Below are 23,521 nucleotides of genomic sequence, written 5' to 3'. Positions count from 1 at the left end.
GTTTGACCTAGTGAGCCTAGCATCCTGCTGTGAACTTTTTTGTCCCCCAGCTGCTCTTTTATTGTATTGCAAAGTTAAATGGTTTTGCACATTGCTAATACCCTGATTGTCTGTAAGATCTTATGATACATAAGGATTACAGTAGAGAAGAGAAAGATGGTCTCCAAGTGCAAAAAGACCGGACAACTGCAAAATGATTGAACAAGGCATCCAAAAGTGACATATTATTCAGACAATAGTGTTCCTGTCTCTGAACAAGCAGGGAAGATTCTTGACTGTCCCTGGAAATAGTTGAGGTCCATGTTAATATGTGATCTTATGGTTCCTGCAGGGCAACGGGCATGAGGAGGTGATTGCCTGTGCATGGGATGGTCAGACGTACATCATTGACCACAATCGGACTGTTGCCAGATTTCAAGCAGATGAGAATGTCAGTGCGTTCTGTGCAGGTGGGGAGCCTGACTGCAAAGCCAGCCCTCACAGCATTTCTCCCTCAAAGCTACTTCTCCCCTCAGGGAGACCTGGAGTCCTTTGTCTGTCTGCAGTGGGAAGTAATTTCCCTGTGTTACTGCAGAAAACCCAGCAAGTCTTTTTCTCTGGTGGCATCTGGGAAAAGGTGGAGTGAGAGGAGGTGATGCTGAGGTTTGTCTGTGATGGTTTTGGGTTTGGGTTTTTTTCTCTTCTTTTTGGGAGTGCTAGAGGGGTCTCTTGGCTTCCCCACTGCTTTTTTTATTTTGCTGTTCTCAAGTGGAGATAAGGAGCTCCATGGAACCAGCCTAAGCCTTGCCTTTGCCCTTCCTCAGGCCTCTATGCATGCAAAGGAGGAAGCAACAGCCCCTGCTTGGTTTATGTCAGTTTCAATCAGAAGATCTACATCTACTGGGATGTGCAGCTGGAGAGAATGGAGTCCACCAACCTGTTGAAAATCCTGGATTGTAACCCGGAGTTTGGAAGCCTCCTGCAGCAGCTGGGTGTGGGTGAGTGCAGAAAGGGTAGATATATATGGGAAAAAAGAGAGGAAGGCCTGCTGGCATATGAAGTGCTGGGAACTAGAGTTTCACATGCTTCTTGAGGAGGAGGGGCTTTCATGTACTACTTGCTGAGAATCCCTAACAACTATCTGTCTTTTCCGTAGAAAAAAGTGACGTTTCTGCTGTGAAAAATCTGATTCACAAAACACTGTATTTTCCTGAGAAATTGCAGCAGAGCAGCACCACGCAGTGTCAGGACCCTCCTGGAATAGACTCCTCTGCCCACTCCACTGTTGTCCAGGATCCCTTGTAACAAGCCACATGGAGGCTGACATCTTTAATACCTGCACAAACTCTTCTGAAACTGGAATTGGTTATCTAATGAAGACGAGACTGTTCCCATCTCTGTCAAAGTTTCCAGACAGCAAAGGGCATACAGGCCAGATTTTGTGGCGGGATGTGCTTGATTGTCAGCTTGAGTGAAGGTGGTGGGTTGATCTGGTTTTAGCTAAGGAAGCTACCAGAACATTGCTGAGACCAGGGTCCTGCTTATTGGCCTTCCATTGCTGGTTTCCATTTTCTCTGCTAGCTAAGGCGCTTTACAAGTGACTGAGGAGGAGCACTGGTAACATAAATGGAGAGAATAGCTGAGTTCAGTCTGTTTTGGCCTGTTCTTAACAACTGCTCTGGTGGTTACTTCTGAGTTCTTAGCAGAATCACCATGCAGGAACTGCAGATGGAGGAATTGAGTTAGGGAGCAGGCAGGGGCTTTCTCTCCCATTTAGGGGTGTTTTTAAAGTAGACCCAGGTGCTGCTTGCCTTTTCTCTGCTGCTGCTCTTCTACCAAGCGCTTTCTCACAGACTACCTCCTGTTCTGAGGAGCTGGAGACATGTCTGAGAAGAACCACAACTTGCACTAACAATGTTGTCAAGAGGTAGCAGCTACAGCAAACTCAGCTGTGCTCAAGAGGCGTTGCTTTCTCCATCTGCTTGGGCAGGGTGATCCCAGAGATGGCTGTGACTTGGCAAAGCAGCTGTGAGCTGGGCGATAAGAGGAATTTGTCTTAAGCATGTATGTGTGGTGTTGAGAGAGCTTGGCCATTCCATAATAAGGAGTGGAAGTGCCATGCTTCCCTCTTATTGTGGAGAGTGCCATGCTATTTTGAGTCCTGCACAACTGAAAGAAGTGGACTGGAGATAATGTTCCACTTGCTGGTACGCACTCTGGAAAAGGCTGTTGCTCACACAGGCTGCTTGTATGCAGAGGCCAAGGCAGGAACCTTTCCACATGCTGCTGGTGTTCTGCTTTTCCCCATCTCAGCCTGCCCCTCGCTTAACTCCGCTTATTAGGATAGGAGCAGCAGGCTGACCTGCTGTTTTGCATCTGTTACGTTTTCTCACTTGTGTGATGTTTTGCTGGACATGCGTAATGGATGTACCTGTTCCTTTGCTCTTAACAGCAGCCTGAGAGGGTTGCATCTGTGTCTGAGCAAATGGTAACATTTAAAGATCCTGCAGGCTATTGAAAGCCTGCTGTGCTGCACTCTGCAAAATGTCCAGGGGCAGCCCTAACTGGAAGAAGTCTGTGTAGGGGAAAGGAGTGTCTTGTCTTTGGGTCAAAAGGACTGTTGAAGTACCCTTATGTGGTAGAAGGGCAGGATCTTTACATTAAGCCCTGTCTTGCAGTTTCCATCTGTAGATTATATAAGCTTTATAAAGAACAGCTTCTGTACTCTGAATTTGATAGCTGTGAAAGTTGAAGCATGGAGCAGTGAACTGGTACGACCTGGTCTGTACCTGCTAGCAGTCATTGCTTCTCAGATCACTCATTCTTCTGAGTCTCTAACTACACTGGAAGTTTCTCTCCATTTTTTAGATGTTCCCCTGTCAGACTAAGTGTGCAACTGGACCCTTCAGGCAGGAGCTCTCACGTCATAATAGTGCTTTTGTAACGGTGTTCAGAGCAGCAGGGTTTGAGATTGTCAGCTGTGGAGAGCTGATATTGCAGGCAACATCTAGTGATGGGCTAAGGCAAGGGCTCTTGAAGTGTGTCAGCTCTGGACTGTAACCTCAAGGAATTGTCACCTCTTGTGATTCTGAGAGGTACAGCCACCCATCCCAAGGGCAGTCATTATTGCTTCTGGCAAATAACTTACTGTGACGGCTTGGGCTCTCACCAGTCTCTTAGTCCTTTCCCAATGAGGATGAGTCTTGTTGGGGCTACTAACAATCACAGTAGGTTGTTTTCTTGCTACTTCCAGGTTTCTGTTTCCCAGACGCTAAAGCTCTTCTCTTTCTGATCGCCTCCTCTCTGTTCAGGTGAAGTACCTGTTGGCTGGAAGCAGGTGTCCCTACAGGTGGGGTGAGCAGTTTGGTTTACTGTATTGTGGCATAGTTTCTGCCTAGCCCTTTTGCTAGGCAGAAATTTTGCACTTCACAATTAGTGGAACTGACATGAAGAGGAACCACAGTCAAGCAGGACTCTGCAGAGCCGCTTCCAGAAGCCTATAACAGAAATGACATTGTAGCAATGCCCAAGACGTTGCTGAATGTCTTGGCATATGCCGTTCTTCTGTCCTGAACACACTACTTTTCATCTTAAGTTTGTGTATTTTCTTGTCCTACTTCCCCCACACCCCTTTCCTAATTCTGTGGCTTCTGCCTTTCCCAGGGGGATAGAAACAGGGTGGTTACAAGCAACAGAAAACAGTGATGCCTGAGTTTTTAGTCATGGCTCCCGCAACCTGGGATGTGTACTGCTGCGCAGCTGATGGGCTCTTCTGCTGTGTATGCTTTGACAAAAAACAGATGAAGTCCTACAACAACTTGTACGTTTCATGGTTCTGTTCAGCAGTGTTTGGCTTTGGTGGGGCAGGTGTTCACAGATGTACTCTCTCCTCATCCACTGCTGAGACCCCAGAGGTCCCCGCAGTAATTGCCTGGAGCATTTCACTTGGCTGAGAGTTGGGCCAGGCTGAGCTAATCTGATAGCTGGATTTTACAGGCTACTGCAGGCTGCTGTATTGTTAAGTCCCTCTTGAGGCCTAACAGCAAAACAGGATTGTTTACAGCCATAACAGAGAACAACTCAATGTTGCCCGTTCATGCCAAATATAAACCTTTATTAGCAGCACAAGTGCAAGGGGTTTTATGAATGGTTGTGTGACTGAAACTGTTTTATGAAAAACAACTTTGCCATACAGGTCAAATGATTTCCAAGGAAGGAGGGTCAAACTCAGTCAAACAGGACTGTTAATTGTTGAGAAGAAACAGGAAAGGGTTAAGGAGGGAGAGATGACATTTTCCTAAGAACCATATTTAAAAGAAAATGGGGCAAACCCAATGCAAATGATGAACAGGGCAACCTGTGCAATCCAGCCCTCTTCACTTTTTGGCCCAAGGATAACATTGCTGTGTGCTGTGCAAGCCCAGGCGTGCTGCATTGCGGAAAGCCGAGGTGAGAAAATACGAATGCTACAGATCATCTGTTGCCCAAAGCTCTTCTGCAGTTAAAACCATTTGAGAGGAAAAATGCTGATGTTCAAGGGTTTCCCCATCAGTTTTACGTTGCTTACGGCACATAATAACTTGCAGATGCTTTTTGCTCCTGTGTCCTTTGCACACAGACAGAAATGAAAACTGTCTGTGGAAGAATTAATTGGAACTTCTGTGCTGTTCCTTGGTGAAAAGATTACTTTCTTTTTTCTTTTTTTTTTTTTTAACTTCTTTTTTTCAAGTGCTGGACTCCAAGTAATAAACTAGCTACAGTGAGTACTTCTCAGGTCAATGCTTCAGGCTACTTCAACTGGCAACAATTGTCTACTCAGGGAAGGAGCACTGGAGGCTGTGTCTCTGGGACGATAGTTATATTATACTTTCATTGTAACTCATTGCCTGTTTGTCCTTGCCAGACAACACAAGCCACGCATTTGGAATTAGAAGTTGTTCCTTCCCACACAGCAGAAAATGTTGTCTGCTGCATTTTACCCAGTAGGAGACTGGCATACCCACTGGTGCCAGGAAGCTTTATGAGAGGGCAGTATTTGCAAGACACAATTGCGTGTCCCAGTGCCAGCACACAGCAAGTGAGGAGTCCAATGGCATTCTTGGTCAGCGGGGGCATTTGCAGATAAATGATTCATGGCTTTGGTTATGACGCTGAATTTACTAGCAAGAAAGTAGAGGGTGTTGCTTTATTTTCCTGAGACATAATAAACCCACTGGCCATCCCTGCTTTTGTTTTTGTGGTCTCTGCTGAATGTCGTTATTTCCATAAGTCTTCAGTTATATCCTGGCATTTGCCAGTGGAGTCTCTTGAAAGGAGGACTGTCTGCAAGCATGTAGGTGGTTTAGCAGTCTTAAGTTCTCTTGCTTGCACACCAGCAGTGAAAGAAGGAGCAGGCCTCTGGGTGTATGGATAGCTGGAGCTCCTATTCAAAACCAAGAGATCCCAAGCTGCTGGAAATGATCCTGATTATGGCTTTGGCAGAGTGCATGTTGGCTTTGGAAGGGGCCTCAGAAGTCCATCTCCCCATCCTTGGGCAGGTTCAGCCATACGTATGTCACACCTGCCATGTCACACTTGCTTCTCTATTCCAAAGACTTCCTGTGACAGACACTTCCCTGCAGCCTGTTTTTCAACTGTTGTGTCCATTCTACTGGAAAGTAGCCCTGCTAGTAGCTGAGCACCAAGGCAATTCCGAGAGATTGTCCCTAATATTCCAGTGTCTGTATTGAAGGGATTGACCTCATCGTGAGGAAGGCAGTGCTGGCCACATTCAGGATATGCCTATGTCCTGCTCTGAGATGGCAGTTTGTACTAAATTTCTACTTTCCATATGAAAGTATTAGCATTTTTTGATCTCTAGTGGAAAAGACTTTTAGCTATCTCCTTCCTTCCCCTGATCCCCCAGAAGCAATAGAGATGATTGGAACTGGGGGTAGGGAAGTCTATCTGTATAATAGGCTTTTCCAAAAGAAGCTACAATTGAGACAGTCTTCAGCCTTGCCACCCCACTTGAAAATTACTTAACTGAGTTCCCTAACATAGGAAGACTTACCATGTTTGCAGATGGGGTTGAGTTTGCATCATCGAGATAGTGTAAATCCTATTTTATAATCACATCTTTTAAAGCCAGGATCCTGTCTTTCACAATGACAGCTGGGATTCCCATGTAATGACACAAAAATGCTGGTCTTCGGAGAAACATGTCATTTAATGCCAAGGAAATCTGGGAGGTGAAAACCCACCAGGAGTTGTGTTTGATAATGAGGAAACCAGGTATTGACACTGTGGGATTAGACTGTGGCTTAGGGAATGAGTTGAAATGAGGTGTCAGCCATGGTGGTAATGACCAGCAGTACTCATTCGGTCATATAATTTTTTCTTTTTTTCTGTAAGCTCTGCCTGCAACAAAATTTGATGGGTTGGTTCCAAGATAGCTTGGCAACAGATTACTCAGTGTTTGTCTGAGCTCTTTACTGTGCGGACCTACACGTTCAACAAACATGGACTGAAAGAAAACAAAAAGCACATCTTCTGCTCTGGAGATGATTTCACAGCTGAAAACGAGCTTTCACATGCCAGTTTAGCTCTTGCTTGGAAACATCCTCTGTGACTGACAAGTGGTAATCTACATTTATGCATACATATTGTTAATAGCAAAGACCAAAGGCTGGCAAGACAGTGGCACAACGTGAGAGAGTATTAGTAACAAGGATGCGGGAAAGAATTCAACGGATTATCTATCCTTTTGGAAGAAGCAAATTTGTCACTGCTGTGGAAAAATGAATTATTTGCTTGGGGGAAGGGGAAGAGGATGCAAAGAAGGATTCATTATGCAGAGAAGAGAGGGACAGATAGAGCTGGTGATTTTCACCTGCTGTAGCACATTAATTCTCAGGAACCTGAACTATTAGCGATATGAGAAGAGGCATGTGAATCACAGAAAGGCTTCAGAAGGGCTGGAGGATGTTCTGAAGGTGAGCAAAAGCAGAGTTATCCCAAGACTGACATGTAGGAACATCACCTGGTGAATTCCAACAGTAGCTAGTGTGTGGGTATCTGCAGTGCTGTAAAGTGACAGCCACTAGTCAGAACTATCCACTCAAAGTTGTGCCAATTTTCTCTAGAATCCCATCCAGCACTCTTAAATCATTGGGAAGGTTCCTGTTGGTTTCAGTCTGAGTTCATGAAGATTCCTATTCACCTGCACCCTTGCCCCAGCCGGAGTCCCACTCCCAAAGTGGATGCCCACCAGGCACGGCTTTCACACGGAAGTGGCAGGGACTGAAAGCTGTTGGTTGCCCTCCACTTCGTTTGGCAGTCCCTTCACGGCCCCATCAACACTGGGGCTCTGTGCTTGCTCTAGCACCTAATGTTCACCTGAAGGCTCCAAAATGCACACCCACCACTTGGGGCCCTCACACAGAAGTGGCCAGAGCTGAAGCTGGTAGTGGCCCTCACCTCCCCTTGGCAGCCACTTGTGGGCATTTGCAAAGCCCAGCAAAAGCTATTAGGCAATCTGCAAGGCAGCAGAGATTTGCCAGGGTGTCAACAAAGCCTGGCAAAATCCGTGTGTTGCTCTGGAAGGCAGCAGGGCCCCTTGTTGGCCAAAGCAAAACCTAGCAAAAGCCTTAGGATGCTCTGGAGGGAAGCAGGGTCTCTTCTGGGCACTTGCACCTTGTAACCTGTTACAGTTAGGTTTAGGGTTAGTGTTAGGTGTAGGACTGGGGATATAATGGTTAGGGTTACGGATAGGGTTAGGATAAGGTTAGGGGTCTGGGTTAGAGTTTAGTATTAAAAATTAGAGTTAACATTTGGTTTAGGATTAGTGTTAGTGTTAGGGAATTGGATTTAGGGCATTAGAATAACTGAGTTAGAGTTATGTGGTTAGATTTAGGGAGTTAGTGTTAGGCCAACGTTATGACTAGTGTTTATGATCAGGTTTTCGGCTAGTGTTAGGGTTAGTTTTGTGGTTAGGTTTTATGTTAGGGGTTACATTAAAGGTTACATTTAGAGATAAGGTTAGCTTTAGCGTTTAGGATGAGGAGTTAGAGCTATGTTTAGGATTTGGGATTAGAGTTATGGTTATGAGGTTAGAGGTTTTGGGTGAGAGTGTTAGATTTAGGTGGTTAGTTTAGTGGCTACCATTCAGGATTAGGGGCTAGGGATTAGGACTAGGGGTTAGGGTTTGTGTTAAGGTTTAGGGCTAGGGTCATATTTAGTCATTAGAGTCAGGGTTAGTGTGGTTAGAGACAGAGCTAGGGCTAGAGATAGTGCTTAGAGGTTTGGTTGGGGATTAGTGTTAGGTTTGTGGTTAGTGTTTATAGTTAGCACTGTGTTTAGAATTAGGTTTACCTTTTGGGGTTAATTTTAGATGGTTAGAGCTAGGGGTTAGGGGATTAGATCTGGAGGGTTATGTTTAGGGTTAGAATTTACGGTTAGGGGCTAGTGTTTAGGACTGGAGGTTAGGGTTAGCATTAAGGTTTAGGGTTAAATTTACAGTTAGGGTTAGCTTTAGGGGATAGATTTAGGGCCAAGGTTAGGTTTAGGGTTTGGATCAGAGGTCAAGTGAGCTTTAATGTTTAGGATTAAGGTTTAGGGTTTTTCTGTTTTTTTAATCATGAAAATTAAGAGCTGTAATGGATGTGGTATCTGCCAGCTTTAGCATATTACTTGTCATTGTTCCATATGCCATTTGAAATTGTAAAGAGATTCCAGCTGACAAGAGTTTTTGTACAAGTCTGAACTGTCAAGAAAGACCCCTAGGTTTGAGAAGCCAGTCAGACATGCAAGTTATACAAACAGGGGAGGATTTACTGGTACTTTGGAAGACAGGCTTATTGAGTAGACATGTATCCTGACATAAATGGGAGATGTTGGTGTCATTCAGGAGATTCATGGGATGCAGTTCATGCAGCCAGAAATAATTAAGACGCACAAGTAGAAGAATGGCAAAGAAGCCAAGGAACAGATGAGAAGCTGCAAGATATGATGACTAGCGACAGAAATCACTAGACTGGTGCTGTTTGTAGGTGGAGCAGAAGCGAGTCACACCATCTAACACTAGAAATTGCATCCCCAATCACTTCAGCCAGGCTGTACTCTGCTGTCCTTAGCATGTGTTAAACTACAGCATACAGCATCAGATTTAGGAAAGAATTAACAGAAATGCATACACAAGTTCTTTGATAAACGCAACAGAAACAATGAGTGGTTGAATAAAAAACAAAGAGAGCCAGCAGTGTTTAATCCAGGAAGACAGGCAAAATGGGGTGTCATGATATTCTGAGGATGGACAAAGGGACATTGTACAGAGTTTGGATAGTGAATCAGTAGTCATGAAGGATGCAATAAGCCCTGATCTGCTGCATCTTTCCTAGAGCTAGTAAAGACTAGACTATGTATTTATCATACAGCTATGCTCTAGGATGCAAATAAATAGAAAAATAATTAAACCAAACAATTAAGTGACTTAATAACCACCGTAGTCATCCTGGATAAGTTCATAGTTCTCTGACCTGCAAGGAAGTCTAGTTCTTGTTTCATGCAGGAGTAGCAAACTTTATGGGCAGTGGGATGCCAGGACTTGAGGCTGATTATATCTTACATATATATGTCTATGTCCAGTCACTAGATTTCAAGTTGAAAGAAAGGATCTGAGAGAGCAGAAGACTCTGGGTGCTGTGATTCAATATAGCATTTAAACTGAGTGGCAGGATCTCTGATGATACAGCAGAGGTGATAGGAATGTAGAGCAGCTGGAATGCAGAGAGAAGAGGCCTGGTCAGAAGATCAGGGTGTGCAAGTGTGGTTACTACATATAAGACCAAAACATGGTAAGTATTGCCATTCATATAGTATAGGTTAGTGGCCAAGGAAGCAGTGGCAAAGTCCGACCCCTGTGCGTGTCCACCGTACTCTAGGCACCTATGCTCAGCATTGCTGCAAAGGTTTCTTAGAATTAAGAACTCTAAAGTTCTTCTTGCTGCAAGGCTTTTCTGAGAAAATACTTCTTTTTTGCTCTGAGCAAGCAAAAAGTAAAATAATCCAGCTTCCCTAGAGCACAGGTGAGGGGACTAGCCACAGAGCCCTTCCCACAAAGAAATGGGAGTGGACTCTGCTCACACTGAGGCAAAGAGAAGGGAAACATTCATGGTGATCTTTGGAGGCTTTTGGACAAGTTGCTTGTCCTCCTGTCCACAGAGGTATTGAAGATTGTTCATGGAGATTCTTGTCTCACGAATTGAGGGTATTGTAAAAATAAGTCATTAAAAAGGTAGGGTGAATTTAGTACAGAAGCAGAAATTGGAGTGAACAGGGACAGGTAGAAAAACAAGAACAAAATGGACACTCAGCACATGGGTCAAACAAGAGGGTCCACTGAATCATCGCTCAAGATGAGGCACTCCCAGCAACAAGAGTTTCCATCACCCATTCGCCTTTGTCTTACTCCCCAGCCTAGAATGCCTCAGCCTAGAACTTAGCAAGGTCAGGGGCGAATGAGCCTCACCCTCATCTCTCTCTGAGGGCAGCAAGTCTCCTCAGCCCCGTACATGGGGAATGCAGCCAGTCACTGACCAGGCTCTTCAGAAGCATGTAGAAAAGGCAGCTCTTGACTCAGTGCTTTAAATCTCAGGACTCCTTCCTCCAAGTCGATGCAACACTAAAGAAGGGGAGAGCCAGTTACTTGCTGGACATTTCTGATAGCAAATCTCATGATGTCTTATGACTGCCAAAAATCTGTATAACCAGCAAACAACCCCACTTTGGGCTTTTAGAAACCTTACAGTTCCTCACCCTGTCCCCCATGCTGTGTCTTTGCTCCTATTCTGTTCAATGGATTCCTGTCCAAACCCTTAACAGGGCCGTTCCACTCACTCCTTCCTATGACTGCCTTTGAGGTGATGTCTTCACATCACTTAGCTATTCAGCCCAATGCTTTTCCTGCTTTATGAGTCTGACACATGACTACAAATACTTGACAGGCAAGAGCAATCTTGCAGCAACCATATTCTGTGCCCCCCAGGAGTCAGGCTCAGCAGAGCACTAACCCTGAACTGAGCTGACAAAAGAAGACTCTTTCTACCCATGTCCAGCTAGTGCTGGACCTGAATGTGATCATATAGCTTTATTTGGCTCAAAGCAAGGACAGAGTTTGTTGACATCTGCCTTCAAAAGGCGATGCAGCTGTAAGTGTGCCTTGCCTTTTCTTGTCTCCTCTTCAATTTCCTCTTCCTCTTTGCAACTTGTATGGTCAGGAATACAAAGAATGGGAGATGTGATAGTACCCTATTGGATGATTCCTTTCTTAAAACCTTTAAGAAGGACTGGAAAGGAGTCAGTGGCTCAGAGCATCCTGCAGCCAGGCAACTGTGCAACAAGCATTGCAAGTGGCAACCTGGCAGACCTGGTCATAAGTATTTCTGATGTTTACAGCAACAAAATCTTGTAGAACTTCTTGAGAGGAGCCCTACAGTAAGAAAATATTCCTTACCTTGAGAGACAACAGAGTCTGGAGACCAATGCAAAACTCCAGCATTTCATCATCTGAGAAGAGAGAAGAGACTGATCAGGCTTAAGGCTATATATGCTGCCCCTCTAAAGGAAGTGTGTGTCCTGTAAGATGGTGTGGAATATGAGAGCACCTGGTTCATAAAGTTATATTGTTATGGTCTATCTAGTGTAAAGTAAATAAATAACAAGGAAACTGATGAAATAAACATACAAACATTAACAAGCAGGTGGTAACAGTGACAATTACGAAGACCAGCACTCTTCTGTCACTGACTGATGGGCTGCTAAAGGAGCTACTTAGGCACAGCCCTGAAAAGGGTCAAAATGAACTCTGTAGCTGATACAAGGAGAGAGCCATGATTATCATGATTATACTATGAGGTATTTGGGGGAGCTTGTGGGATCATGTAGAACTTGCTATGGGCTGTATAGGGGAAGGGTCAAAGGCAGGAGAAGGCAAGCAGCAGGATGGATCAGGGAAGAACAAGCGTGGAAAAATGGAGAGGAGAGGGGATAACAGGGACAGTCACATGCAAGTAGGCTGTTGGTCAATTCCCTTGTCTGACCAAACCCTGTGCCTGATGACTGCAATCTATCTGATCTTCTTATTGACTAATTTTATTAAGTAATATTTTTCTCCATAACCTCTCTATCCTATATGTGGCTGCTGCAAGTCTTAAGTGTCAGCAAGTGTAGAAGATGCCACAGCTTAAAGGTCAAATAGCTGTAGATGTCAGAACCAGAGGGACTGGTGTGCAAGAGAGGTGCCAGTAACTGAAGGGACCATGGGCCATAGGGCTCATAGGGGTGTGTCAGGAACTGGGGAAGAGGATGAATTCCACAGGTGCCAGCAGTTAGAGAGACCAGTGTATGAGAGAAGTCTGGGTGCCAGTAACTGGGGAAGGAAGCACAGGCCATAAGGCTTATACAGCTGGACCCCAGCAACTGGAGAGCCTGCACTTCTGTGTTGCAAAGTTGAAGTTCCAGAAACTGGAGAAAGACTATGGGTCACAGAGCTTTAGGTCTAGGTGCCAGCAACTGGAGAGATCAAGCATGGGAGAGAGATCTGGGTACCAGCTCTGACCAAGGTCACAGTGGCCTTAGGTTTATAAGCCAGGACCTGAAGAGAACAGGACATATGTTCCAGAGGTCTAAATGCCACAAACTAGAAAGACTTGGGTGTGTTTATTTAATCCTATGTGCTTGTGGTTCTGTATACATAATCAGCTAGCAATCTTCAATCTGGTCTAGCCAGTGAGTAGGAGGAAAACTGCATCTGGAGAGACTTAAGGTGTGGGTCAGTGGCTAGCTAAGGGGCTAGGGTCCTGATATGAGTATAAGACAGATGTAAAAGCTGTACTGTTATTTGAAGACTCTCTAAATATGAGTGTGCTTGTGAATCTAGAGACTAGGGAAGTGTGAGCTTCTGCTAGTGAACTTCAGTCCTGGTCATCTAGAGAGGAATACCAGGACTGGGCTATTGTGCTGGTGTTTATGTGAGTGCTGATAAAGGCAGTGCTCTGCGTACTAATCTCTATGGCTGGCTTTGTCTGTGTCCTCTCAGTGTGTGCCTCTCTGGCATATACGTTCAGCCTTCCTATTGTCCAAACCTAGCACTAAGAACATGTATTGGGCTGTTGATTGGTGGGAGTGGCCTCCTGGGTCTTAGAGTCATCCATGTGGACTTCAATGGCAGGGAAGGAGGAGTCCCCAGGTCCTGGAGTCTGCAGTATTCAGCAGCCACCAGTAACATCATTAATACTTCCCTTGCCTCCGGGATGCCTGCTTGCCCTGTAACCAGTGGCTGTATTTTCTAATTTATTTATAACCACATATGCAAGAGCACAGTGTGCACAGGGAGGTGCAAGGCGCAGATACAGCAATTCTGTTCCTTCCAGGCAGTCATTTCCACATCCCAGAAAAACAGATAGGTGCTACAAGGCCAAATTCACCTGTGCTGGTACTAATACAAGAACAAGTAGAGGGGAAACCAGGGAAGAAGTGTGAAAGAGGAAGAAGCTCTTTCTAGATGACTAGGAAAGTGGGAAGAATGGACATGAAAAGAGGACAGGGAGCAAGGGAGGCCTTGGAAGATGAGCAGTACTCATGAGAGATGAATAGACAGGTAAAGGCAAAAGGGTGAATCTGGAAGACTAATAGGGAGAAAGAACAGGGGAAAAAAGATGACTAAGTTGTTTTCAGCATATGCATAGCATGATGTAAATGCATAACATGCAGCATTTTTGCTGTTTTCTGGGCATGCTCCAGTGCCTGTGACTTGATCTTGTCTCCTACGGCTCCTTCCTTCAAATAGTCCTGCCTTACGACACCAAGGGAGACTCAGCACTCTGGGGCTACCAGGTTCTTCCAGGGTGCTCCCTGCAGCAGAGGCAGATGAGTACACAGACAAAAACTCTGGGGAATTAGCTGTACCCTCCGTCAGTTTCTCTGATGACTTCCATCCAGCCAAAGACACAAGTGTCTATTCAGCAGGAGAACATAGGGCACCAGAGGACTAATCAAGCAGTCTGAATAATTGTAAGAAAAGTCCATTTCAGAAGGAAATGAGAATTTTCCGTGTTACACACATGTTAAGACCCAAAACCACCTCATTTCTCTCCACTTTCAACATCTTCTGTCTTCTCTGTACTCTTCCTATGCCCTTTGCTTTTTGTTATATTGAGGGTATTCACAGTGCTTAATGATCTTGGCCAGCAGTGGAGGTGACTGCATCACCAGCCTCCCACTGCATTATGTTTTTCCCAGAGATCCTTTAAAATGGCTTTGGCAGGGCAAGAGGGACACAGGAAAACTGGGGAAGAGGAGGGGCTGACACTCTCACCTACAACCAGTGCTGAGCACAGCACTGTCTCCTGGCCAAATTGCAACTCCATATGTTCTACTCGGCCAACAACGCTGGGGATAGGTAGAGAGAGGTCTCCACAGTCCATGGCAGACACTTCTTCCAGCCTGTGGGACACAAGAGGTGTTACTTCCTCAAGTGGAGGAAAAGCAGGACTCGTCTCTGATGGTCTTAATGGGAACAGGCGCATAAGAGGAGGAATCTTTTTCATACAGCATGTCTGGAGGCAGGTTCCACAAGCAAAACCATAAGGTGCTGTCCTCATCACTGAGGCTAACCATTAGCTGCACAGCTTTGCCCTGTAGCACACACACACTGACACAGCTCTGAGGTCTGCACACGACTTTGCCAGTGCTCCTGATACCTTGCTCTGTAGCCCACCCTCTGCATCTTCTCCTAAAACAGTCATGTGCACATGCAAAGCTGCTAGTAATTATCACTGGGGCTGGGAATCAAGAGTGCCTCCATTCTTGCCACAGATTTTCTTTTAGCTACCCCTCCTTTTCTACTGCACAACGACTTACCCCAGCTGGTTTAAGCAGCTCTTGGAGATGAAATTTGGTAGACACCCAGTGTTAACAGTCGCTTTCAATACCTGACCTTGGCACTAGGAAAAACGATAACAGATAATTACTGTGGGCTCAAAATTGTCACACCCACTCCTCCAACAGTGTGACAATCCCTTAGACCTTCCTTAGCAACATAGCCAAATATGTACGGATTTAGGCAGTGGTCAGGAGATTCGTCCAAGGTAATGGTGGTCTCCCAAGTGCTCTGCAACCTCTGCCAAAGGCTTCTTTTTGAATTTGTCATTTTTAATTTCTATTTGATTGCCCAGACACTCACCTGTTATTAGAAACTTTAACTTAGCAGTTTTTCAATCAAGAGAATTGGAACTAAGTGATCTAAAGATCCTTTCCAACCCTAACCATTCTATGGTTCTATGATTCTATGCCTTGTGCTGTCTGGTTCTCACTGCCACATCAGCCCTGCCTCAAAGGATTGTGGCAAGACTAAGCAGAGAGACATGATAAAGTGCAAAGTGCAGGTACATGCGAAGTATCAGTATCCTCATCCTCCGCACTGTGCTTCCCTGTGCCTCCTCGCTATCTAAGCAGGTATACTAGCCTTGAGTGTCAGGTCAGGTATGCTATCGCATCTGCCCAGACTGCAACCTGCTGACAGTGTCCAGGTAAATAAGCTCTTCCTCATTAACAGACATGGACTCTACTAGGAAAGAGTTAACATCCCTGTGGCTCACAGAAGCCAGCTGTTCATCACTCAACTGCAGAAAAGGCATTGTATCAGCTCTTCAGAAACAGAAGACCTGAAATATGGATAGCAATTGCTAAAGAATCACTTTGGGAGCAGGCAGACCTGGGACGCATTGTTGTGATAATAAACTGAAACTATCGCTAGGCAGATGCTTGAGGTTTGCTTCAGAGCAGGCTAGGAAAATTGCAAATTAGAAATTTGCTAGGATATAACAGGACAGTGATTTTTCTGTAGAAAATAGAATCTCATGCAGTGGTAAACAGGCCTGCACAGTTACCAGCTCCACAGCCTCACAAAAGCTATCTACTTTTCAATTATACCACTAACCGTTTGTCCAGACAACCCACCAGAAGCCTTAGAGGAGTCCTTGGTCCAGTGTAACACAAATACAATACAGATTAGGTAAGGAGTACATGGGCAGCTGATGAGCACTGCAAGCCTTAGTGGACTAAGGGGACTTCACATTACACACTCTCATCTCTGCCTCAAGATTTTCAGTCTATTGCTATCAGTCACCAATAATATTTATCTAAGGGTCAATTATAGGGACTTACAAAAAAAGAAAAAGAGGGGAGAGGAATCAGTAAGAATTATAAAGAGCTTTGTTTTCTAAAATAATGTCAGTTCCAAAGTCAAGAAGCTGCTTTAACGAACCAAGGTTGATCGCAAATTGCTTTGTCACAGAGGAAAAGCAGCCTTGGACAGCAGTGAAATCTTTCAGCGTCTCTTTCCAAGTCAACAAGAGACACCACAAAAAAAAAATAGCAGCTTGATTTTATGATGCAGATGCCATTCATGACAAGCTTTCCAAAGTGCTTTGCAAAAACTGCAACAAAAAGGGGCAAATCTGCTGAAGTCAGATTAGCTAATTAATCTGCTAACTAAATAGGAGGGTGAGTGACTGTATTACACCACTTATAGACTGGGTTTGTCTGTGATCTCTGAAACTTAAAAAGGCCTTAGGTACAGGGCAACTGTAACCTGTTAGAGTGAAAAAACTTATTACGTGAATTTCCATGTATCACTGAAGTCTACATATCTTCAGCTTTATTACTCAGTCAAGTTCAGTTAGTAGTCAGGTGATGCATTTGTTACCACTTTGAAATATTCAGGATACTTGCCTGAGTGTAAATGGAAGCTCTATGCTGGTAGATGTTATTTTCTCAGGATATGCTGTCAGAGACAAGAGACTTCACTGGGGTTGTGTTCCATTTCTAATAAAAACTACGCCATAGTCAAGCAGTTCTCCAACAGCTGCCACCTCACCTTTCTGGTTAAAATGAACTGGCAGCCTGAGTCTTATTTCCTGCCATAGATCTGTTACTTCTTTTTGGAGTTCACGAATGTGAACATGAAAAGCAGCAAGACTAAAAAGAAGGGGAAGAGAGCTTCCCTTCCTTCAATGTAAGAAGATTAAGTGGGGCAAACAGTGATTGGCTCTTAGAAGGACAGAAAAAGAGAGAAATGCCTGTGCAGAAGATAATAAGATCAGGGAGATTTAAGTGCAGTGTTAGACCTGTTTCCTTGACTGTGATGTTCGTTAACCTTCCTCCACGAAGGATGGTTAATGTGTATGTCAGTGGGAGTACAGTCCGTTAGAAACACAAAAGGGGAATGAGTGGTGGACTCTGACACTAACTTAGCTGGGATATGATACCTGTGCATGCCTGTCCTTGTTCAATGTACATGCCTGGCAAAATAGCATCCTTTATCAGCGAGTTTCCTCTTACAGAACAACACAGAGTGGTGATTAAAGAAAAAGAAATACCTTCATTTGCTAAAAAAAATACTCGAGATATTTGAGGAAATTACACTGAAAGCCATTTTCCTACTAGTCTGTATTCTCAAGAATGGTTATATTAACCTAGCTAGACAGGAGTCTAAAACCCAGAGTAAGCAATGCCTAACTGCAACAGTAAAAGCTGGAAAATAAAGCAGACAATGGCTTTGCATGGTACTGAGACACCTGAACGTTTCAGAAACTTGCTACCAGATTGTGTTCATATGATAATTTATAGTGACAACTTGATTTTCAAAGGTATATGTGTTTTTCTAACATGTGAGGTGTTCTTTAGGAAGGCAACTGAAATAAATACAGCTTTAAAATGGATTTTGCATACCTGGTCTGTATATTGGTGAGTCTCTTATCTGCATATTGCTGAACAACTCTAACCATGGAGCCCTCTTTCATGGGGCACAGCTTTTGGATGTGCTTTCTTAACTACAGGGGCCAGGGAGTAGTGTGTTCTGCTGTATAGGAGGATATAAGAAGAGAAGGGATCTAAAAATACTGCTTCCATAAAGAAATGCCATAGTGCTAACTCAGAGCACATTTACCTACTTTCTTAGGAGGTCCTTTGACACCTGAGAGAATCAGACCAGACTGTATCCAGTAAATGTAAATCAACTAGGTGCATCTGTCTCCAAGTGATAAGGAGATATTTGTTGCTTCTGTATGCAGTTATGAAATAGCTCACGTCATGGGAAAGCTGTCCTCCAAGGGAAGGGGGTGTGATTAAGGTAATTTATTGTCAAATACGGACGACTAGAATGCATGTGGCAGAAAGGCAGAAAGAATTGAATCCAGGCTCTAGGAAAGGCTGTGCAGGAAATATTATCTCTCTGGCTGCAGCTGGCTTTGCATTTAATAACTTAGCATGGGCCCTGGGAGTGGGGCAGCTGGAATTCATAGAACATTTGCCGTAACTGTGGAATCAGCAGCACCAAGTTATTGCCTTACCTGGCACTGTATTAGCAGGGATGAAGTCTCTTTTCTCTTATCCTCTTGCTTTCCCAACTTCTCTTCATTGTCTTTTGCCAGTGGAGATTGAACCCATGCAGACTGAACCCTGGTCTCGCCCCGCAACTTGTTCAGATTGCCTTCCAGGAGCCGCCGCTGGACCACACTATGTGGCTGCTGTCTCCATCACAAAGAAAGAGAAATTCCAGCTAAGTATGGCTTTAAGGACAAGGACATTTGCTAGGCCAAGAAAGAAGATTGCAAATGTTTGACCTTTTTTGATGAAAGACAGGCTTATCCCAAAAAAGATTTCTTTAAATCCCAAGATTGTTTCTGTAACTGCTAAGGTGCTGTTAAAGTGTTGGGATGCTTGATCTCTGGGATGCAGTTACTGGAGGAGAACATGCCTGATGCACGCTCTCCCCACACATATCTGTTCCTTCAGCTAAACATGCACACAGCAGTCTCATACGTGTTCAGGTACTGCAATACACTACCTGGTGTGTGTGCTGACATCCAACCAGGCACACTCACACCTTCTAATATGGAATGGGATAGGGGACACAGCATGCGTATGATGTACACAAGGGTAAGAAGGCAGGATTCCAGAAATTTTAGGTGCACAAGCAATTATAGGTAGTAAAGCAGGAAGCTTCCACTGCATAGGAACTTAAAACTAGCTTTTAATGTTCTTTGGCATCTGTCTTTGTTCCCCTCCATCAGAAGTGGTACTACTTTGGCTCCCTAGTTGGAGGAGCATCTATGAAGCCCTATGTTGTTGACAGCTAGAAGGGAACATCATCAGCCAGATCAATGATTGAAGGAACTTCATTTACATCTCATGTATCTCAGTCATATTTCAAGTATCTTGTACTCCTCATTCCTGTCTCCTTTTTTTCTGGGCAGAATAAGGGAGGTTCACCAAAAGGGAAGAAAAATAGTGAAAGTATTCATGTCCCAATATTGCATACACACTGAGAAAAGTGTGGCTTTGGAAAGAAAGCTCCCTTTTTTATCAGCTTGATGCCCTATTTCTTGCCCAATATTGACATTGCAGAGCCTGTTCCTCCACAGCCAACAATAAGCAGCATCAATGAAGTAGTCCTGTTGGAGGCAGCTTTACAAAAATCAACTTCCAGATGGTGCATCAGTTTGATGTATGACCTTAGCAATGTGCAGGCCAAACATCTGAATTAGAGCAGACCTGCCAATAAACTGGGCTGTATTAACCCTACAGTGTGTGTGTGCTTCAGTGTAGCTTTATGCTAGGTCAGAGAGCTGAGGCCAGGGAATTGTGTAAATTGCAACTCAAAGCACACTAACTTGTCAGTTTTGCCCAATGGTTGGAGCGGGAGAGCTGTTACTGGCTCTTTGATTGCACTCAGCATTGCTCTTTGCAGAGTGCCAAGTCCCTCATGCCTCTGTTTCCCTGTCACTCAAGGGGCAAGTGACATACAGCATGAAAAACACTGCAGTAGTTGAAAAAGTGAGGTAAAAATATCTCTCTGTTCCTGGTCTTTTCCTAGCCAACTGTGCAAGCCCACAGCATAGTTTACTCCCTAAATACTCTGAGCACAGTACCAGTTTGGCTGCCAGCTAACATCTGGGCCATGGGAAAGGGCAGGAAACTGACAGCAGGTCTCCAAATTCCCATCCTCCCTCCTGTCTCCTCTCACTATATAGCATACAAAGGACCTTTCCTTCTCCCTGCAACCTTTCCCACAGAAGGAGCAGGCCCTTTGCATCAGCCACGTCTATCCCTTCCTGTCACTCAGGCTGGGAAGAGGCAAGCACTGATGGGGAGTAGCTGAGTTTTGGGATTGTGAGCGCATCTGATTCAAGAACAGACTCCTGGGGCCCTTCCTGTCTTCTGTCTCACTGGTGGGACAGGAAAGTGGAGACCATTGTCTCTCTTGGGCTGGTAAGAAACAGCGAGATGAAGAGGAAGGAGAGGACCTGAAGGGGATTGTGGTCAGCATTTGGAAGACAGGCCCTCTCAGGACACTTAGAAGGATCAGAGCAGATTCTCGAGTGCCACTCATCACACTGAGGCTCTTCAATGTGAAATCTCAAGGCTTTGCTATGACTAGTGAAGTGGGATGAGCTGGGTATCTTGCCTTTGGGAAAGGGAGAAGTCAGGTCTTCAGACTTTCAGAATATTTTAGCTCATGCAGCTACTTGGTTTTTTACATTGAAAAAAAAAGAAGTGTCATGCATGTAGTTGTTACAAAACTGGAAATGTGAGGTTTCCATTGAAATGTAGAATTACTCATTATTGGAGATTGGGTGGGCCTAGCAAATGCAGGACACTGTTGGGTGCATCGCATAGGCTGAATGAATTCCCAGAATACACCAGCACAGAAAAGAGTGGCAAAAATAACAGCCTGACTTTGGGTGTGTAGCAAAACACGCAGCTTTTAAATGACACGGGACCTTGCTCTAATATTAGGACACGTGGGCCTGCCACAGCTGTAGTCTCTACATTGTCAGTGGAGACCTGTTTTGGTGAATTAAACTCTCCTCCCAGTATAAGTGCTATAGGAGTCTGGGATGTTTTATGTTTTGCACTCTCTCCAAGATCAACCTCTCCAGCTGCTTTCTTTTCAGCCCCACATTCCTGTCCTCCAGGAGGGAGATCAATTTAGGGCACATAGATGGAGTTTTACTTGGGGCTGGAGGAGTGCCTGAAAGCATATCTGGGACTCTAATTTGTAGGCCCCAAAACATCACAGCAGTATCACAGTGACCATCAAGTTTCAGGGACTGCTAAATTGCTCTTGGAAATCAAAGGCCTGGTTCTTTTCTTGCCCCAAAGTGTAGCAGAAACAGAGGTATCACAGTTACCTCGTTGACCCCAGGCATCGCATGGTGTGTGCAAACTTTGCACGGGTACCACACTTTATTTGCTGCCTTCTAACACCAGCACGAAAGTGCCATGGCAGAAAGGACTTTATGCTTTATTCAATGCTCCTTAGCTCCATGCTAAAAATGTTTCAGCCATTCTGTTATGGATCAGACATGAACTATGCAGAGTTTTTCAGTCACAGAAAGCTGTCTGTGCATGCAAGGAAATCTCCTGGCTAGAACGCTTAATTCGACCAGGAGGTCAAATGACAATTGCTGCTCATGGCAAATGATTTGGACAAGGCCTGTGTTGCTAGAGCAAGCATTTAGGGACTCAGAGTGCCAGCCTCTGGAGGCCAAGACTGCCACCCATACTGTGCAGGATTCTCATAGTCTTTGGCTGGCACCACAGCTGTGATTTTAGGGCATGGTGTGAGTCAATTCCAAAGCAAAGCATGTAGACAAGTTTTTCTGCCTTTGTGGGTGGGCTCAGCAAATACTCAAAGACTCGGAAGTGTCTCCTCCCCATCCGCTGATGAAAGCTGTACAAGGAAGACCCAGGGGTATGCCTGGCTATCCCCTCCTGAGGAGATGTTTCAGCTGCAATGCAGCAGGACATGTAAGGCCAGAGCTAGCCTACCCATGCTGCCAGCCTGACCGAGGCCCTCAGGCTCTGGCGTGGCCAGTCCGCCTTCCCCATGGAAGGTCCTGTTCCCTGCTAACACAAAAGTTATGTGACTCCCCTCTTGTACTTTGGACAGTACAAGACACAGGCTTAGTTGTGTTCAGGGCCAGAGGGATGCTCAAGACTGCTCCTCGCTGACCGCCATGTGCAGCTGCTGAGGGCTGGCAGAGATGAGGCAGCAGCTCAGGGTGACTTAGAGGAGCCACCCTTGAACCCTGCCAGTTGTGGGACTTGCAGGTGGCTGTGGGGAGGGTGGTGGGAGCAGGTAGGGGTGCCAGCACGGGAACATGGCGCTCACCTCTTGTCTGTGCACAGCAGAGCAGCTGCACCAGAAGGTTTCAGCAAGGCGGATAGCTTCCATCCAGGCCCAGCGCCTGGGACCCTGCCTGTCCCGTGCGTGTGTGCTCCCGTGCACAGCAGCACCTTGCTGCCGGCAGCCATGTGGCCTGCCACAGCGGTCCGGAAACAGCCAGTGGGGATACACAGAGATGAGCAACCATGGCTGTTGCTGCAATGGTCTGAGGATACAGGGGAAGCACGGGCTGCAGAGGGGGACAAGTTCTTTTATGATACACACCGGCACAGCTGGGCTTATGCCCCCATCACTGGCCGGACCTAGGCCCTCCTTTGGGAAAATGGTTTAGACCTCCACATCCTTGAGCAGTTAAACTCCACAGTGGATAGAAGTTAGCAAAACTGCCACAGCAAGGGGGAGATGCGTGCAGTTAACCCAGCAAAAGTGCAGTTAAGCTGGCAAAAGATCCTGTGGAAACTGCTCACAGCCCTTGTGGAAGTGCCTCCGGACCATGGACTGCCCCCAGTCCTGGAATAGCCCCCCCTCCCTGATGCCTCCTGCTCCACATCTCCACAAGGAGATGGCCACAGGCCTCGCTCCCGTTCCTCCTCCCCACAGCAGTTCCCAGCTGGGATGAAGGCTATTAGGATGATGCCTCTCAGGTGGAGTCCCACTGGACTTACCAGATCCTTGGAGGTGCCAAGCCTTGTCAAGCCATCCAGGGGCAGCAGGTCAGCAGAGTCCTTGTGCACGAACTGGGTAGCCTGTTTAAGGCGCCTCTTCTGCTGCAGAATAGCTTTGTTCCTCAGCTCCACCTCACACTCCTGTCGCTCCAGCTCAGAAGTACCCTCACTATGCTTTTCCTCCCCATCTCCTTGTCCCAGTGGCAGAGGGCAGCCCTTCCTTGTGCTCATGGTGAAGATTCAGACAGAACAGGTCCTTCTTGGTATACTGAGGTATTCCCTGAACTTGTCTTCTGGTGTTTGCCTTCCTAAGGCTGACTCAGTCTCTGAGCACCTTTCCGTTCCCTATAGCTCTCCTTCTCCCCCTTTCTCTGCCTTTCTTCTGGCTCTCTTAATTATAACTCACACATCTCTGAAGTGCCTCTGTACCTTTTTATCCTTCTGCCTTCTCCACTCCCTCGCTGTCCCTCTGCCCCCCCGCCTCTTTTTCTCTCTCTCTTTTCCTGCCCTGACTGCAGCTCTTCCTCTTCCAGTCCGTGGGTCCCTGTCGTAACTGAAAAAGCCCCACGTCAGAAACCAATTTCCATAAATTACAGCAGAGCCGGCAAGATGCTCCAGCTGGAAAAATCCAGCAGCAGAAGGATGG

The 23,521-nt window shown here is 45.6% G+C and overlaps 2 protein-coding genes across 7 annotated transcripts in view; one reads left to right on the top strand and one right to left on the bottom strand.

Annotated features, from left to right (window-relative positions):
- The window catches only part of ITFG2 (integrin alpha FG-GAP repeat containing 2), a 15,033-nt gene extending 9,829 nt beyond the window's left edge, over positions 1–5,204 (top strand). For both annotated transcript variants that reach the window (XM_065675042.1, XM_065675032.1), the window contains exons 10-12: positions 332–449; positions 804–977; positions 1,136–5,204. In XM_065675042.1, the coding sequence (XP_065531114.1) occupies positions 332–449; positions 804–977; positions 1,136–1,284 (441 nt within the window). In that variant the 3' untranslated portion in view covers positions 1,285–5,204. The remainder of the gene's footprint in view (positions 1–331; positions 450–803; positions 978–1,135) is intronic.
- On the bottom strand, positions 4,071–23,521 carry NRIP2 (nuclear receptor interacting protein 2). Of its 5 annotated transcripts, none has more exons than XR_010611598.1 (7): positions 22,876–23,521; positions 18,369–18,545; positions 14,878–14,960; positions 14,333–14,460; positions 11,471–11,523; positions 10,487–10,639; positions 4,071–6,378 (listed from the first exon to the last, which is right to left on the bottom strand). XR_010611598.1 is itself a non-coding variant. In XM_065675043.1 (7 exons), the coding sequence occupies exons 1-7, from the start codon at positions 23,104–23,106 to the stop codon at positions 9,607–9,609; spliced, it is 885 nt and encodes a 294-aa protein (XP_065531115.1). In that variant the 5' UTR covers positions 23,107–23,521; the 3' UTR covers positions 4,071–9,606. The 5 variants fall into 5 exon arrangements, 4 of the variants coding, with proteins under 4 accessions (XP_065531115.1, XP_065531117.1, XP_065531123.1 ...); XM_065675043.1 differs by having other exon boundaries at positions 4,071–9,734; positions 10,555–10,639; XM_065675045.1 differs by having other exon boundaries at positions 10,555–10,639.

This window comes from Lathamus discolor, chromosome 1, assembly GCF_037157495.1.
Source record: "Lathamus discolor isolate bLatDis1 chromosome 1, bLatDis1.hap1, whole genome shotgun sequence".
Classification (NCBI taxonomy): Eukaryota; Metazoa; Chordata; class Aves; order Psittaciformes; family Psittacidae; genus Lathamus; species Lathamus discolor.
This window is presented reverse-complemented; position numbering and strand designations above follow the sequence as displayed.